This window comes from Mobula hypostoma, chromosome 8, assembly GCF_963921235.1.
Source record: "Mobula hypostoma chromosome 8, sMobHyp1.1, whole genome shotgun sequence".
NCBI lineage: Eukaryota > Metazoa > Chordata > Chondrichthyes > Myliobatiformes > Myliobatidae > Mobula > Mobula hypostoma.
In genome coordinates this window covers 58,008,130-58,025,286 of record NC_086104.1, presented here as the reverse complement: position 1 = coordinate 58,025,286, position 17,157 = coordinate 58,008,130, and the positions used below count along the sequence as shown (strand labels likewise).

Sequence of the window (17,157 nt, the reverse complement as noted above, 5' to 3'; positions counted from 1 at the left end):
TGAGCTGTTTGAAGAAGGTAGAAATAGAAGTAAATTAATGAAAACAGGCATGGGACAAATAATGCTGGAACTAAGATAAGAAACACTGTGGATGCTATAGATGTAAAACAGAATGCTGGAAATACTCAGCATTTGTACAGAGGGAAATGTGGAGGTATGGACGTAGATTTTGACAGAGATGGGCAGGTCAGTAATGGAGTGGACAGCATCAGAAACAGGAATGATGCCACCAACATAAATGGTGATTTTTTTTTAATATAAACATTTAAATGAAAATAAAGAAATTCAATAGAATTTTGAAAAAAAACTATAAATAACAAAGACTGACAAACAACCAACGTGCAAAAGAAGGCAAATTGTGCAAATGATTAAAAGAGCAAATAAATAATACTAAGAACATGAGTCTTAGATTTTTTTAAAAATGAGAGTACAGCTTGTGGAGTCAGTACAAGGTTGAAGTGAGTGAAGTTATCCATGCTGATCAGGAGCCTGATATTTGTAAGGTAATGGCTATTCCTGAACCCAGTGGTGTGGGACCTAAGGCTCCTGTACCTCCTGCCCAATGGCAGTAATGAGAAGAGAGCATGGCCTGGATGATGGGGGTCCTTGATGATGGATGTTGCTTCCATTTGGCAGTGCTCCTTCTAAGTGGGGAAGCGCTATCTGTGATGACTTGCTGTATCCACTTTTTAATAGACATTTCCGTTCTTGGGCACTGGTGTTTCCATACCAGACCATGATGCAACCAGTCAGGGTACTCTCTGCTGTGCACTTACAGAAGCTTTTGACGTGCTGAATCTATAAGATTTCTAAGCAAGTAAAGGCACTTTGTGATGGAACTTGGATGTTGGTTCCAGGACAGATCTTCTGATGTGGTAGCTCCAAAGAATTTAAAGTTACTGACCCTCTCCATCTCCAATCCCAAATAAGGACTGGCTCATGATTCTCCAGCTTCTTCCTCGTGTAGTCAATAATCAACTCCTTTGTTTTGCTGAAGTTGAGTGAGACATGTTGTTATGGCATCATTCAATCAGATTTTCAATATCCCTCTGAAATAAAAATTCATCACCACCTTTGATTCGACCAGTAACTGAACAAAAACATCAAATTTGTTAGAAATAAGGCAACTATATGTTCTTGAACAATATTTTTCAAGAGTAGCATGATTGTGTTCAAGAAATCGGAAACACATTTTTGGAGAGAAGGTGGCTTCACAGAAGGCATTACAAGGTCAAGATTTATAAAACTGAAGGGCTTGTTGAATTTTCTAATTCAAGTAATTTGATTCTGTTCTCTGCTGGTGCTTGGGAAATTTATTGACACCAATCATGGTTGTTTGTTGTTATCAACAACAGCAATCATGGTAAGAGTTTATTTTAAAAAATGTGTTTAGATACAGGTGTCCCCCGCTTTTCGAACGTTCGCTTTACGAAACCTCACTGTTACAAAAGACCTACATTAGTTCCCTGTTTTCGCTTTCAGAAGGTGTTTTCACTGTTATGAAAAAAAAAGCAGCGCGCGATAAAAAATCAACGCATGAAAACATCAGCGCGCGCCCCGAGCAGCTGCTCTCCCTGGGAACTCCATTCTAGCCAGCATTGCTTAAACTCATGCCTGTGAGCAGCCGTTTGCAAGATGAGTTCTATGCTATCGGAAAAGCCTAAAAGAGCTCGTAAGGGTGTTACACTTAGCGTAAAACTAGACATAATTAAGCATTTTGTTTGTGGTGAACGAAGTAAGGACAAAGTGACTTTGGCTTGTGGAAGCTGACGCAGATGATGTTGAAGAGGTTTTGGCATCCCATGACCAAGAACTGATAGATTAAGAGCTGATGCAATTGGAAGAAGAAAGGATAACAATCGAAACCGAATGCAGTAGCGAACTGAACGTGAAGCAACTGCGTGAGATTTTCGCTGTAATGATAAAGTACGACTTTAATTTTGAAAGGGTACGTAGGTTTTGGGGATATTTGTAAGATGGTTTGAGTCCTTACAAAGAACTATATGATAGAAAAATGCGCGAGACTCAGCAGTCAAGCAAGCCTTCCACATCAGCCATAGCAGACGACGAACCTCGACCTTCGGCATCGAGGCAGGCAGACATAGGAGAAGATGAGCTGCCTGCCCTAATGGAAACAGATGATGACGAGATGACAACCCAGTGTCCCACCACCCCACCCCAAGCCCCGGACAGATTCTGATTCGCGGAGAATGCAGCGGTAGCCGGGAGGCACGCAGCACATCTTTAAGAAAAAAGCCGAAATAAACTTGCTAATTAATTAGGTGCTGCCCGACACGTAATTAATTAGCATGTTTATTTCGGCTTTTTTCTTAAAGGTGTGCTGGATACCTCCTGGCTACCGCTGTACCCCTGCATGCTTTGCGGTTCGGTATCTGTCGGCGGCCTGGAGAGTGGGGGCCACTGCACCACCCCAGCCTGCGATGATTCATTCTAACACACCATCATCAGTGTGCTCTGCGCTGTCTTCCCAATTCCAGTAAGTGATACTACACTGTACATACATTATTTCTACTTTGTATAGGCTATGTATTTTTTTTTTAATTTTATTTTTATTTGGATAAGGAGTTCACAATTATCATGTACTTTTTTCACACATATAACCTTTTCCATTTTTTTATATGTATAAAACTACAATTATTTATACATTCTTAAGTATACATTGAGATGATATAAAAGCAAAATAAACATTTAAATAGATAATTATGTACTGTGGTAAATCTAACCTATTAGGCTAAGTAATGAAATTAGTTGTTAAGAAAAATGGTAATAATAGTTTCCATACAACCCTTCTGGACCATTTCCACTGGTCGATTTGGCAGCTTCATAGTTTAAAGGTTACTGGAGAGCGCTTGTGCCGTGTTTTTGCCAACAGCGCTTGCGTGCTGCCGACGGCGCTTGCGTGAGATTTTCGCTACGGAGAACAGAGCAGTAATGATTGTGGAAAAGTATTTCTACTTTATATAGGCGGTGTATTTATCATATTATTCCTGCTTTTACTATATGTTACTGTTATTTTGGGTTTTATGTGTTATTTGGCATGATTTGGTAGGTTATTTTTGGGTCTGCGAACGCTCACAAAATTTTCCCATATAAATAAATGGTAATTGCTTCTTCGCTTTATGATATTTCGGCTTATGAACAGTTTCATAGGAATGCTCTATCTTCGGATAGCGGGGGAAACCTGTATATGAAACTTGAGATGCTGAGTTGTGGATCTCAAGTTCTAACAATGGAGTAGATGGGTGTATTGAAGGTTTAGTGTGAACAAAAGTCTTGGCTTTCATTCAGAATAGAATATTTGCTTCATAGTGAAAAGCTTTTGAACTGTTCTCTTTACTGTGACAGGAAACAGTACCTGGTCCACACTGATTTATCTGTTGATATCTATTTCCGAGTGTTATTTTTAAAAATATTTTATTGAGTTAACATATTCCAAAACTAATGTTACAATTTTACTTTGATACAGTGGGGTTAAAGAGAAAAATTTCATGCTGCACTATGAGGTAATCCAAAACTTCTGCTTCTAAATTTTGGCATTAAACATGAATGAGTTGGTATTATTTTTCTATTGAATGAGTTGCATCATAGGAGTAGATTTGTGTGGTGTTTTCTGCTGATAGCAGATTTCCAGTGCAACGGCACATTTCCCATTGGAAATGTTTGCAAAATAAAACCTTTTCCTATTAGGATTGATTCGAATTTTAAATGGTGAGACATGTGTCATCTACTGTCTCTGAATAATAACAAAATTTGTGAATGATGTGGACCAAATTTCTGCTTACTTTGCCTGAAATCATTGTACATGGAACTCAATCGATATTCACCGTATGTCACCAGCGCCTTCTTGTTATTCATGCTCTTCCAGTTCTACATGCTTTAATTTCCTTCAAATAGAATGTAGAACAGTAGAGAATAGGAACATATCTTTTGGCCCACTATGTATGAATATACAAATCAGCTTATGCAGTTCCAGGTTTTGTTAAAATCTTGCATCATGAAGTATTTTGCATGGATTCATTAATATTTGCATTAATAAGTAAAATGAAAATAAAATTATGGAAATACACTAAGTTAGGTAACATCTGTGGAAAGTGATTATTGACTCTTGTAATAATACCTGGCCTGTTGAGTTCCAGCAGCTTTTATTTCAGTTTTCTAGCATTTTGTGTTTAGATTGCCAGCATTCTAAAAGCATAAGCATGTTAAGTAGAGAATATTATTTAATTTGCTGTTGCTTTGTAGTTGCAAATTGGGCAGATTTTAAATTGTTATTTACCTTCAATTTTTAAATTATGTGCAACAATTAAAAAGAATATAGAATTCTAAAGTGATAAATATTTCTTGAAGTTAATAGTTAATATTTGTTTCATTTCCTTTATTCTATTCTGGTCATATCTCTAATGACATCATATTTGATCTTTTTTAGTTTCCACCTTATGCAACTAATGAAATAGGAAAATTAATTGGTCAAAATAGGAGAGAGCTAGGCCACGGTAAGGAGGATGACCCACATGGCACAATTCTCATGTTAGTTTGCAGAAACACTAATTACAACTATGATCTTATTAAACTTGTTTTGAATTTAGGTGCTCTTGCTGAAAAAGCATTGAAGCCTGTGATTCCTAAGGAGTTTCCATTTACAATAAGAGTAACATCAGAAGTACTAGAATCCAATGGTAAGCAATTAAAAAGATTGACAACAGATGCATTAAGAATATAGAACATAGAATAGTACAGCACATTACAGGCCCTTCGGCCCACAATGTTGTGCCGACCCTCAAACCCTGCCTCCCATATAACCCCCCACCTTAAATTCCTCTGTATACCTGTCTAATAGTTTCTTAAACTTCACAAGTGTATCTGTCTTCACCACTGACTCAGGCAGTACATTCCATGCACCAACCACTCTCTGAGTGAAAAAACCTTCCTCTTATATCCCCTTTGAACTTCTCACCTCTTACCTTAAAGCCTTGTCCTCTTGTATTAAGCAGTGGTGCTCTGAGGAAGAGGCGCTGGCTATCCACTCTATCTATTCCTCTTGTTATCTTGTATACCTCTATCATGTCTCCTCCCATCCTCCTTCTCTCCAAAGAGTAAAGCGCTAGTTCGCTTAATCTCTGATCATAATGCATACTTTCTAAACCAGGCAGCATCCTGGTAAATCTCCTCTGTACCCTTTCCAATGCTTGCACATCCCTCCTATAGTGAGGTGACCAGAACTGGACACAGTACTCCAAGTGTGGCCTAACCAGAGTTTTATAGAGCTACATCATTACATCACGACTCTTAAACTCTATCCCTCGACTTATGAAAGCTAACACCCCATAAGCTTTCTTAACTACCCTATCCACCTGTGAGGCAACTTTCAGGGATCTGTGGACATGTACCCCGAGATCCCTCTGCTCCTCCACACTACCAAGTATCCTGCTATTTACTTTGTACTCTGCCTTGGAGTTTGTCCTTCCAAAGTGTACCACCTCACACTTCTCCAGGTTGAACTCCATCTGCCACTTCTCAGCCCACTTCTGTGTCCTATCAATATCTCTGCAATCTTCGACAATCCTCTACACTATCTACAACACCGCCAACCTTTGTGTCGTCTGCAAACTTGCTAACCCACCCTTCTACCCCTAAAAGAAATTTAAATGAAAGGCAATAATCCATCTAAAATTTTCGATGAAAATATTGAAAGTTGTAAATAAGTACAGGATGTGAGATGTTATGTATGAGCATACGAGTTTTTTAAATTTCTAAAGGTGCTGATGACAACAGGGCGAGACAAATAAGGTATCTGAGATTTAAATAAATAGCACAATCAACATAAATCAGATCATCAAGTTGTATGGACTGAGATGTTACTGTAAATTAAGTGAATTCAATGCTATGTTGGGTTAAAAAATTTGCTTAAGGGTAGGATCTGAGAAACATCTTAACATTCTAGATTTTCAAACAATTTGAGCTTCTACCAAATATATTTGATTGTCATGTCATTATTATGTCATTAAAAAGGTAGTTAGATAGGAAAAGATAAGTCAAAACTCGGTGTTGTCCTTCAGTAGTAGGAACAGGGATAGGCTATGCAGACTCATGAGTCTGCTCCACCATTCAGAAGCATCATGGCAAACAGTCCTGTCCGGAACTTGAGATACTTTAGCCCCATTAGTTTGTCTAAAATGAACAATTTGCTGTTGCTGATAGTATTTAAATCCTCTCCACTATTATTCAGTACTAATTTTGATTGTAACTTTTGTGTAAATAGAACAACTTCATTCCATTCAATTTATTTCCATGTTCAGCTTTACGACCAAATGACTTTTTAACATAACTATAAATCAACCAATAACTTGGCTAAACATAACTAAGAATTGCCAAGATGCAACGTCTCCATCCAAAATATCAAGCATCCTTCTGCCTTTGCTGATGTTGCATGACCCACTGAGTTCCATCAGCAGTTTATTTTTTGCTCCAGATTGTCTCTTCTTTTTTCTATGCCTGAGATGCCTGTACCATTACCTTGTAAGTAACAGTGTTTGCCATTACCTTTAGCCATTATCCTCTTGTTGATACATCTAATAATTTTTCTCTCAGTGAGCCTTCACATTGGGTGAGAATGGACTAAAACTGATAGCAAGAATTTCGATTCTGAAATGTTAGGCACATTTCTCATTTCCCCCAATTCCTTAACTTTAGCTACAAACATTATATTGAAATTGAGTTAATTTGTTGAGTCAATCATGACAAATATATTCAAAAAGTAGTTATGGAATTTCTTTCTAGATCCGAGACTGTTGAGTCCATGAAGTGATCTGTGATCAAATAAATTTACAAAGTGATTTTAACAGATCTTAAAGGGTATTGAGTTTGTGATATTTGAGGTCCATTTGTCCATTCCCATTAATGCTTTTTGTATTTACATTTAATTATAGGTTCATCATCCATGGCATCGGTATGTGGAGGAAGCATGGCCTTGATGGATGCAGGTAAAGTCTGAATAGTTTCAAATTCATTTCATGTTGGACAATTTCTTTATTGTGTTGCTTTTATAGTCTTAGAAATTTGTGACTGCTGATCACATTGGTCAGCACCTCCGGTGCCTGCTTAATGTTGGCCAAGGGTGAAATGCTACCAGAATGATGGCAAAAAAACTCCCTCAGCAGATAAAGTGGATGACATTTGACCACTAGATGTTCCAGGTCAGGTGAGCAGGATTGGGACAGAACCACCATGTCTGTGCACTGTGATGAGTTAATCATGAAGCATCCTCCACCTCTTCTACTTTAAAAGACTCAACTGACTTGTCTTTATGGTAAATGGTGAAGCCCTTGAGTTGCAGTGCTGAGTTCGAAATGGTTGGGGTGAACCATGTTTCCGTGAAGCACAGATTACAACATTCCCTGATGTCCTTCTGGTATTGCAATTTTGCCCTGAGGTCTCTGATGCCTTCCCTATCATTGCGGGGGATTTCAATCAGGCCAGCTTGAAGAGGTCTCTGAGCAACTACCACCAACGTATCACCTGCGGAATCAGAGGAGCCAACACTCTTGATCACTGTTATACCACCATTAAGAATGCTTGCCATGCGATCCTTCACCCACACTTTGAAAAGACCGATCATCTAACTGTATTTGTACTCCTGACATACAGGTAGAGACTAAAGATCGCAGCACCAATGGCGAGGACCAAGAAGGTGTGTATGATCAAGAGAGGCAGAAGAATAGTTGAATCTGGGCTGGACAATATTCAGGAATTCATCTTTGAATATGAATTACTTCATCAAGATGTGTGTGGATGAACGTGTGCCTTTGAGAGCATACTGGACATACCCAAACCAACAAGTTGTGGATGAGCCAAGAGATTTGTAGTCTGCTGAAGGCTAGATCTGTGGCATTCAAGACCAGTGATCCAGAGCTATACAAGAGGTCCAGATGCAATTGATGGAAGGCTACAGTATTTTCAGAATGAGAAAATAATTCTGGTTGTAGTTAGATGGAATTGGATGCATGTCAGCTCTATCAGGGTTTGCAGGCCATTGCTTCTTACAAGGTGAAACCAAGCATTGTGTTTGGCTGTGATGCTTCATTCCCAGATGAGCTCAATGCCTTTTATGCACACTTTGAAAGGGAAAATAAAACTTCACCTGTGTGAGTGCGGTCAGCATGTGGTGACCCTGTAATCTTTGTCTCAGAGACTGACATCAGAGGGTGATCCATAGCAATGTGTCAGACCCTGATTGTGGACCTGGTAGAACACTGAAAACCTAAGCGGGAGTGTTCAAGGACATCTTTCAATCTCTTACTGCTGCAGTCAGAGGTTCCCACCTGCTTCACAAGGGCGACAATCCCACCGGTGCCCAAGAAGGTCAGAATGAGTTGCCTCAATGACTATCACCCAGTTGCACTCACATCTGCTGTGATGAAGTGCTTTGAGAGGTTGCCGGAAGCATGGCCAGTAACAACTCCTACCCAAGCAAGGACCTGAACCCACTGCAATTTGCCTATTCCTGCAACAGGTCTACAATGGATGCATTCTCACTGGCTCTCCACCCAGCCTTGGATCACCTGAACAATAGCAATACCTATTTCAGGCTGTTGTTTATTGATTACAGCTCAGCGTTCAACACCATCACCCCTCAGATATAATCAACAAGCTCTAAAACCTGGTCTTTTGTCCCTCCCACTGCAATTACTTCCTTGTTGGGAGGTCACAGTCAGTGCAGATAGGAAATAACATCTCCTCCTCGCTGATAGTCAACCAGTCAACATGGGCTCACCTCAAACGTGCGTTTAGCCCACTGCTCTACTCTCTTTACATCAACAACTGTATGGCAAGGTACAGCTCAAATGCTGTCTAGAAATTTGCCAATGAGACAACTATTGTTGTGACAAGGAGGCATATGGGAGTGAGATAGATCAGCTGATTGAGTGGTATCACAACAACAACCTTGCACTCAGTCAGCAAGACCGAGGAATTCATTGTGGACTTTAAGAAAGGGTAGTCGATGTCTGTCTGTCTTTCTCTCTCTCTCTCTCTCTCTCTCTCACTCTCACACTCTCACACACACGTCCTCATCGAGGGTACAGCAGTGAAAAAGGTGAGTAGTTTTGAGTTTCTGGGCATCAACATCTCTAAAGACCTATCCTGAGCCCAACCTGTCAATGTAATTACAGTCATGGCACAACAGCAGCTGTATTTCATTTGGAGTTTGAGGAGACTTGGTATGTCACCAAAGACTCGCAGATTTCTACAGATGTATCGTGGAGAGCTTCTTAATGGTTGCATTACCATGTGGTATGGAGGGGCCACTGCACAGGATCATAAAAAGCTGCAGAAAGTTGTAAACTCAGCCAGCTCCATCATGGGCACTGACGACATCTTCAAAAGGTGATGCCTTAAAAAGGTGGCATCTATCACCCAGGACATGCCATCAAGGAGCTTAAGGACACATACTTTACATTTTAGGAACCACTGCTTCCCCTCTGCCATCAGATTTCTGAATTGGCAATGAATCCATGTACACTACCTCACTACTTTTTCTTTTTTTTTCTCTTTTTGCACTATTTACTTAATTTACTCTTTTATATTTCTTATAACTTGCAGTTTTTTATTATGCATCGTAACATATTGCTGCTGCAAAACAACAAATTTCACGACATGTGCCAGTGACATTAAACCTGATTCTGAAACTGAAGTTCCACTACCACAATCACTTTTATGAAAAAGTCATCTTTAGTAAATGCTATTGGATATTACCAATAGTTAATGGTTCTAAGCAGGTACTGTGGCACCAAGGAAGAGTTTACAGTCTAGTTCTGTTTTATTTTTTTCATCCAGGTGTTCCAGTATCAGCTCCTGTGGCTGGTGTAGCTGTTGGCCTCATCACAAAGACAAATCCAGAGAACCCTGCCAGCATTGAAGATTACCGTCTCTTGACTGATATTTTGGTTGGTCTTCAAAGAATTATTGAAGTATTACATGTGTATTTATTCTTTATATTGCCTTCTATGCAAGGTCATTTTAGATGATTTAACATAATACTTTTGCAGGGTATTGAAGATTACTATGGTGACATGGATTTTAAGATGGCTGGTACAAGCAAAGGCATTACAGCTTTACAGGTAAATGTCAAATTTGTTCTATAATTGTCCCGTGAACAATATACTTATTAACTCATTGTGGATGGAATGCAATTTTGTATTTGTACCCATCCTTTAATAGAAATCTTCTGGTAAATCTCATAATAGGCTTGTGATATCTATTACATTTATCAGTAAAGTTCTGTTGAAAGATCGTTGACCTGGCATGTTTAGCTTAATTTCTGTGTCCAAAGATGCTCTCCTACAAGGTATTCATAACATTTTCTGATTTTACTTCTATACATTTTATCCAATGTTATCATTCCTTAGTTACTCAACACAAGAGATGCTTAATTTCTTGATAATTATTTAAGGCAATTTGAAAGCTATATTGATTAGAAGTTAAGACAAGAACAAATATAACATGTAGATATCATAAAGGTATCCATTTGCTGAACTCGAAGGTGAATACTAGTCAAGATCCCAAACACTATTAATGTACTTTCAAAAGTAAAATTTCATGATATTATAATAGAAAATAAAAATGCATTTCAAACTATAATGTTTGTACCATTATTTAAGAGTTGATTCCACAGCTCCATCCATAGCCCTAATTGTTTCTAATATTCATTATTCCCTTAAAACTATGTTATAGAAAATCTACATTAAGTTGATTACCCTATCACTATCCTTCTATTTACTCTATCAACATCCTCCATAATCTTGAGGGGGGAAAATCTATTAACATCTCCAAACTTTTATTCGATTAGAATAACCCCAAGAATTTATAACTCCACATAACTATAGTTTCTTATTATAATCTTTATAAAATTTCACTTGGCAATTTCTATTGCATTAGTTTCTTCTGTAGTTAAGGTGCTCAAAACTTTTTGCAAACTTGTGTTTCAAGTTCTTATTTATGACCAAATAAGCCAATTACGATATCAACTTAATTTTGAGTTAGAATATATCTGCACTCCAGGTTGAAGTTTATTCTAATTTTGGTTAGAAATAAAGCAGTTTCTTTAAGTGATTTCAATTTAATATCTTATTGCAAGAAAGTTAATATATTTCCCAAGTAAAGATCAATCTAATTCTCTCAGCAGTAAGCCCCAGTGATATGCAGACCTCATAGCACTTGTTCTGTGTTGGACAGAGAACATGCAGCTTAATAGCTGTCAATTATTAATGCAGAAAAACCTGATGGATTTTGATGTTGCCTTCAATTTTAATATTTCCACATCCCTTCCTCAAAGTTGTGCTATGGTATTTGAACATACTGTATGTTCACCAAAATTTGATTTTCTTTATAAAAAGCATAACCTAACATATTTTCATATTACACTGCAACTAGTAAGAAAAGATAGAACATCGATTTATATAGCACTAATTCTAGCACATTGCAAAAATGCTTATAGCCACAATGGTTCAAAAGTGAAATTACTTCTATAATGCAGGAGATCTCAGTAGCCAATTTGCTCACAAATTGAGTTCCCACAGACAAAATTAAATAATGACCTGATCATAAGTTTTAATGTCTTTTTGGGATATAAGTTTTGGCTGTTACCAAAACTATTTTCCTTGCAGTAAATAGTGCTGAACATTTTGTTTTACTTCAACCCGAAGAAAGGTGAATTACATCTTAATATCTCATCTTACAATGATCCGCAGGTGATAAAAGAGATTGAGGTTAAGGAACCCTTAGGGAGCAGTAATGAGAAGGAGAAACTAAATTCCAACATGTTGGTATTTCAGTGGAATAAAGGAAATTTCAATGGCATGAGAAGGGAACTGGCCAAAGTTGACTGGAAAGGGACATTTGCAGGAAAGACAGCAGAGCAGCAATGGCTGGAGTTTCTGTGAAAAACGAGGGAAGTGCAAGACAGATATATTCCAAATAAGAGGAAGTTTTCGAATGGAAGAAGGTCACTATCATGGCTGACGAGTGAAGCCAGAGCCAAAGTAAAAGCAAAAGTAAAATCCAAGTTAGTGGGAAGGTAGAGGATTGGGAAGCTTTTAAAAAGTTGCAGAAGGGAACTAAGAAGATCATAGGAAGGAAAAAGTTAATTGTGAAAGGAAGCTGCTGACTAATATCAAAGAAGATACTAAGTGCTTTTTAAGTATATAAAGGGTAAAAGAGAGTTGCAGGTTGATATAGGACCAATAGAAAATGACGCTGGAGATACTGTAATGAGAGACACAGAGATGGCAGAGGAACTGAATGCGTATTTTGCATCAGTCTTAACAGTGCAAGACACCTGCAGTATACCGAACATTCAAGAATATTGGGGAAGTGAAGTAGGTGCAGTGAAAATTACGACTGAGAAGGTGCTCAGGAAGCTTAATGGTCTGAGGGTGGATAAATCTCCTGGATCTGATGGAATGCATCCTCGGCTTCTGAAGGAGAGATTGCGGAGGCATTAACAATGACCTTTCGAGGATTGATAGATTCTGGCATTGTATTGGGTGACTGGAAAATTGCGAATGTTACTCCGCTATTTAAGAATGGTGGGAGGCAGCAAAAAAGAACCTGTTCTTATAGACCTGTTGGTCTGACATCAGTGGTTGGGAAGTTGTTGGAATCGATTGTTAGAGATGAGATTATGGTGTACCTGGAGGCACATGACAAGATAGGCCAAAGCCAGCATGGTTTCCTGAAAGGAAAATCCAGCCTGACTAAACTACTGCAATTTTTTGAGGAAATTATAAGCAGGGTAAACAAAGGAGATGCAGTAGATGTGGTGTACTTGTATAACCCTCCAGTCCTGTCGACTGCTTAAATCTGGGAAAGACGACCTCTGGCCCCACCAAATGTATGAGATTGAGGTGCAAAACCTCCTGTTTGTGTGGATGCTGCGTGATATGTCACCATGTTACAAATCAGTCCGCAAAATAACAGACAGTACACCATATACAATTAAACGATTTAGCTTTATAATTCTCAATTTGACTAAAGGGTTAGTAAAGTAAAACAAAAAGAAAATGCCCCATTTTAATGAAACAGTCTAATGTGCACAAGTTAGAGCTCACAGTTTCCATTCCGCTGGTCCTCCATCGGTTTCCCTGGGCTTTGTCAACTCCCGGTCCCACTCCAAGTCCACTCCTTTCTGGTGTCTACGACCTCTCTGTTCTGGCATCTTCTCTCCATCTTTCGCTGAACAAAAGGCATAGATCACCTCAGTCTCAGGCACACAAGAAGAAAAAACACTCCCTTCATTAGGCGATGCACATTCCAAAGCCCCTGTTATCTCTAGCCATAACCCAAACACTGCTGCTACAGAAAAACCATCACATTAGCAGTGCTTCTACAGAAAGACCATTACATTATCAGTGAAACCTTTCTCAGGATGTTACACTTGGATTTTCAGAAAGCCTTTGACAAGGTGCTGTATGTGAGACTGCCGAGCAAGATAGGAGCCCATGGAATTACAGTGAAGTTATTGGCATGTGTGGAGCATTGGCTGATCAGCAGAAAGAAGAGAGTGGGAGTAAAGGGATCCTATTCTGGCTGGCTGCCGGTTGCCAGTGGAGTTCCACAGGGGTCGATGTTGGGACTGCTGCTTTTTACGATGCATATCAATGATTTGGACTATGGGATTAATGGATTTGTGGCTAAACTTGCTGATGATACAAAGATAGGTGGAGGTGCAGCTAATGTTGAGGAAACAGAGAGCCTGCCTAGAGACTTAGATAGTGTATGGGGATTGGGCAAGGAAGTGGCAAATGAAATGCAATGTTGGAAAGTGTATGGTCATGCACTTTGGTGAAAGAAATAAATGGGCAGACTATTATTTAGATGGGGAGAGAATTCAAAATACAGAGATACAAAGGGACTTGGGAGTCCTTGTGCAGGATACCCTAAAGGTTAACCTCCAGGTTGAGTCGGTAGTGAAGAAGGCGAATGCAATAGAAACATAGAAACATAGAAAATAGGTACAAGAATAGGCCATTCAGCCCTTCAAGCCTGCACCGCCATTCAGTATGATCATGGCTGATCAGCCAACTCAGAACCCTGTACCTGCCTTCTCTCCATACCCGCTGATCCCTTTAGCCACAAGGGCCATATCTAACTCCCTCTTAAATATAGCCAATGAACTGGCCTCAACTGTTTCCTGTGGCAGAGAATTCCACGGATTCACCACTCTCTGTGTGAAGAAGTTTTTCCTAATCTCGGTCCTAAAAGGCTTCCCCTTTATTCTCAAACTGTGATCCCTCGTTCTGGACTTCCCCAACATCGGGAACAATCTTCCTGCATCTAGCCTGTCCAATCCCTTTAGAATTTTATACGTTTCAATAAGATCCCCCCTCAATCTTCTAAATTCCAACGAGTATATGCTGAGCTGATCCAGTCTTTCATCATATGAAAGTCCTGCCATCCCAGGAATCAATCTGGTGAACCTTCTTTGTACTCCCTCTATGGCAAGAATGTCTTTCCTCAGATTAGGGGACCAAAACTGCACACAATACTCCAGGTGTGGTCTCACCAAGGCCTTGTACAGTGTTGGCATTCATTTCTAGAGATATAGAATATAAGAGTAGGGATGTGATGTTGAGGCTCTATGAGGTACTCGTGAGACCACACTTGGAGTATTGTATGCAGTTTTGGGCTCCTTATTTTATGAAAGGATATATTGACATTGGAGAGGGTTCAGAGAAGATTCATGAGAATGGTTCCAGGAAAGAAAGGGTTACCGTACGAGGAATGTCTGGCAGCACTTGGGCTGTATTCCCTAGAGTTCAGGAGAATGAGGGGGAGATCTCATAGAAACATTCTGAATGTTAAAAGACCTGAACAGGTAAGATGTGGCAAAGTTATTTTCTATGGTAGGGGGAAGTTTAGGACAAGAGGGCACGACTTCAGGATTGAAGGATGCACATTTAGAACAGAGATGTGGAGATCTTACTTTTTTCAGAAGGTGGTAAATCTGTGGAACTTGTTGCTACGAGCAGCTGTGGAGGCCAAGTCATTGAATGCATTTAAGGCTGAGTTAGATTGGTTCTTGATTAGCCAGGGCATCAGAGGGTATGGGAAGAAGGCAAGGGAGTGGGAATGACTGGAAGAATTGGATCAGCCTATGATCGAATGGCGGAACAGACTCAATGGGCCGAATAACCTTCTCCTATATCTTATGGTCTTACATCTGGCTTTGAGGCAAGAGTCCCAATATCTGTTGTGTTGAAATCCCTTGTCATTTTTATTTGCAGTGACACACATTTACTCTTCAATTGTAACACTTTAAAGCTTCTGTAATCCAATCAATATTAACTATAAATGGATCAGAATGGAGTCGAAATGAAATATAGTGATCATTTTATTGACTTATCTGGTCATCGGAAAGTTGTTAGCTTTCTGATATCTAATGTGGGGAACTGAACTGACTGACAATAATAGTTTCCTATACTCTATGCGTTATCTGAACTGGAATATTTACGCACGCTTAGCAAATATGAAAGTCCACTGTGACTTGAAGGTCAACTGCCTTCAAGTCAAAGTGGACTTTAAAGAGTACTTGTTGCAGACATGAAGAAGATTTGGACTGAATGCACATCTCAGCCAGCCCCTCGATTTTACACCAGGTATAGATTCATTTTGGGAGATGTTGAAAGACCCGAAACACCTGATGACCCCAGGTAACATCACTGGTGATGTGCCCTAGCTTAGTATCATACAGATGTTTCTGTAAGAACAACCTCCTGGGACATCAGTGACTACAAGGAAGAGTCTGGTTGACGACCAAGAAGGTTTGGTGATTACCAGGAAGAGTCTGGTTGACAGCCTGGAGAGACAGCAAACTGGGACGGGGTGGGTTAGCAGCCCTAACTGCAGCTCCTGTAAAGGAGTACCCAAGAAGGCTATGGATCAAAGAATGGAAAGATACCCCCAGGGAAGCCCGGGTGGGGGGGGGGGCGGCGGGGTGCAGAAGAGCTTCCCAGCCGGATGGATACAAGGCTACCAAACCACTGCAATGGACAAACAACAACAAGCATACAGTGTATCTGTGGCAAAATTTGCAAGAACCAAAGAGGCTTGAAAATCCACCGCCAAGGTTGAAGTGTAAAGAGTAACAGAGAGCACCACAATGCGCAGATTCCCTATCTGGTGAGACAGAGGAGGAGCAGGGTCAGGAAGCACCCCACAGTACCCAGAGCCTCTGCGTGGTGCCAGCTATGCATCCCAACATCACATCTCAGACCGTCCAAAGCCTACCAGACAGCAGAGTGGCAAAGATTTGATGAAGACGTAGATCTAGTGTTGGAAACAGTGGCCTAAGGTGGTGTGGAGAGGAGATTGTAGATAATGACAACAGTGATCATAACTGTGGCAGATCTGGGAAAACAGCTACAGTTTCCTCCCCACATCACAGAGACTACATTGCGGCCCAACATTGTGTTGTGGTCCGACTCACCGAAGCACATTCTTATGCTTGAGCTTACTATGCTGTGGGAAGAACGCATGGAGGGGGCCTACAAGCAGAAAAGAGCCAAGTATGAAGATCTGAAGAACACCTGCCAAAGAAGAGGCTGGAGAGCGAAGTGTTGGCCCGTGGAGGTCGGGTGTCATGGTTTTGTAGGCCAGTCGCTCTGCAAAGTATACACTGCACTTGGAGTCACGGGAGAGAGAAGAAGGAGAGCCATTTCTACCACACAGATGCAGCAGAGAAAGCGTCAAGATGGCTCTGGGTAAAGAGGGCAGATCCATGGGTTGCTGCTAGGGCACAGGCCGGGGTCTGATCAACCCCGGTTAGGTCGCCTGGGCGAGGGTGTATTGCTGCTAGGGCACAGGCCGGGGTCTGATCAACCCCGGTCGGGTCGCCTGGGCGAGGGTGTATTGCTGCTAGGGCACAGGCCGGGGTCTGATCAACCCCGGTCGGGTCGCCTGGGCGAGGGTGTATTGCCGCTAGGGCACAGGCCGGGGTCTGATCAACCCCGGTCGGGTGGCCTGGGCGAGGGTGTATTGCCACTAGGGCACAGGCCGGGGTCTGATCAACCCTGGTCGGGTCGCCTGGACGAGGGTGTATTGCCGCTAGGGCACAGGCCGGGGTCTGATCAAACCCAGTCGGGT

General features: G+C 40.6%; 1 protein-coding gene across 1 annotated transcript in view; it reads left to right on the top strand.

Moving 5' to 3' along the window:
- LOC134350119 (polyribonucleotide nucleotidyltransferase 1, mitochondrial) overlaps nucleotides 1–17,157 on the top strand; it is a 69,725-nt gene that overhangs the window by 42,607 nt on the left and 9,961 nt on the right. Inside the window, exons 15-20 of the mRNA XM_063055065.1 lie at nucleotides 3,488–3,524; nucleotides 4,448–4,514; nucleotides 4,608–4,697; nucleotides 6,948–7,001; nucleotides 9,853–9,962; nucleotides 10,065–10,136. Of these exons, the coding sequence (XP_062911135.1) occupies nucleotides 3,488–3,524; nucleotides 4,448–4,514; nucleotides 4,608–4,697; nucleotides 6,948–7,001; nucleotides 9,853–9,962; nucleotides 10,065–10,136 (430 nt within the window). The remainder of the gene's footprint in view (nucleotides 1–3,487; nucleotides 3,525–4,447; nucleotides 4,515–4,607; nucleotides 4,698–6,947; nucleotides 7,002–9,852; nucleotides 9,963–10,064; nucleotides 10,137–17,157) is intronic.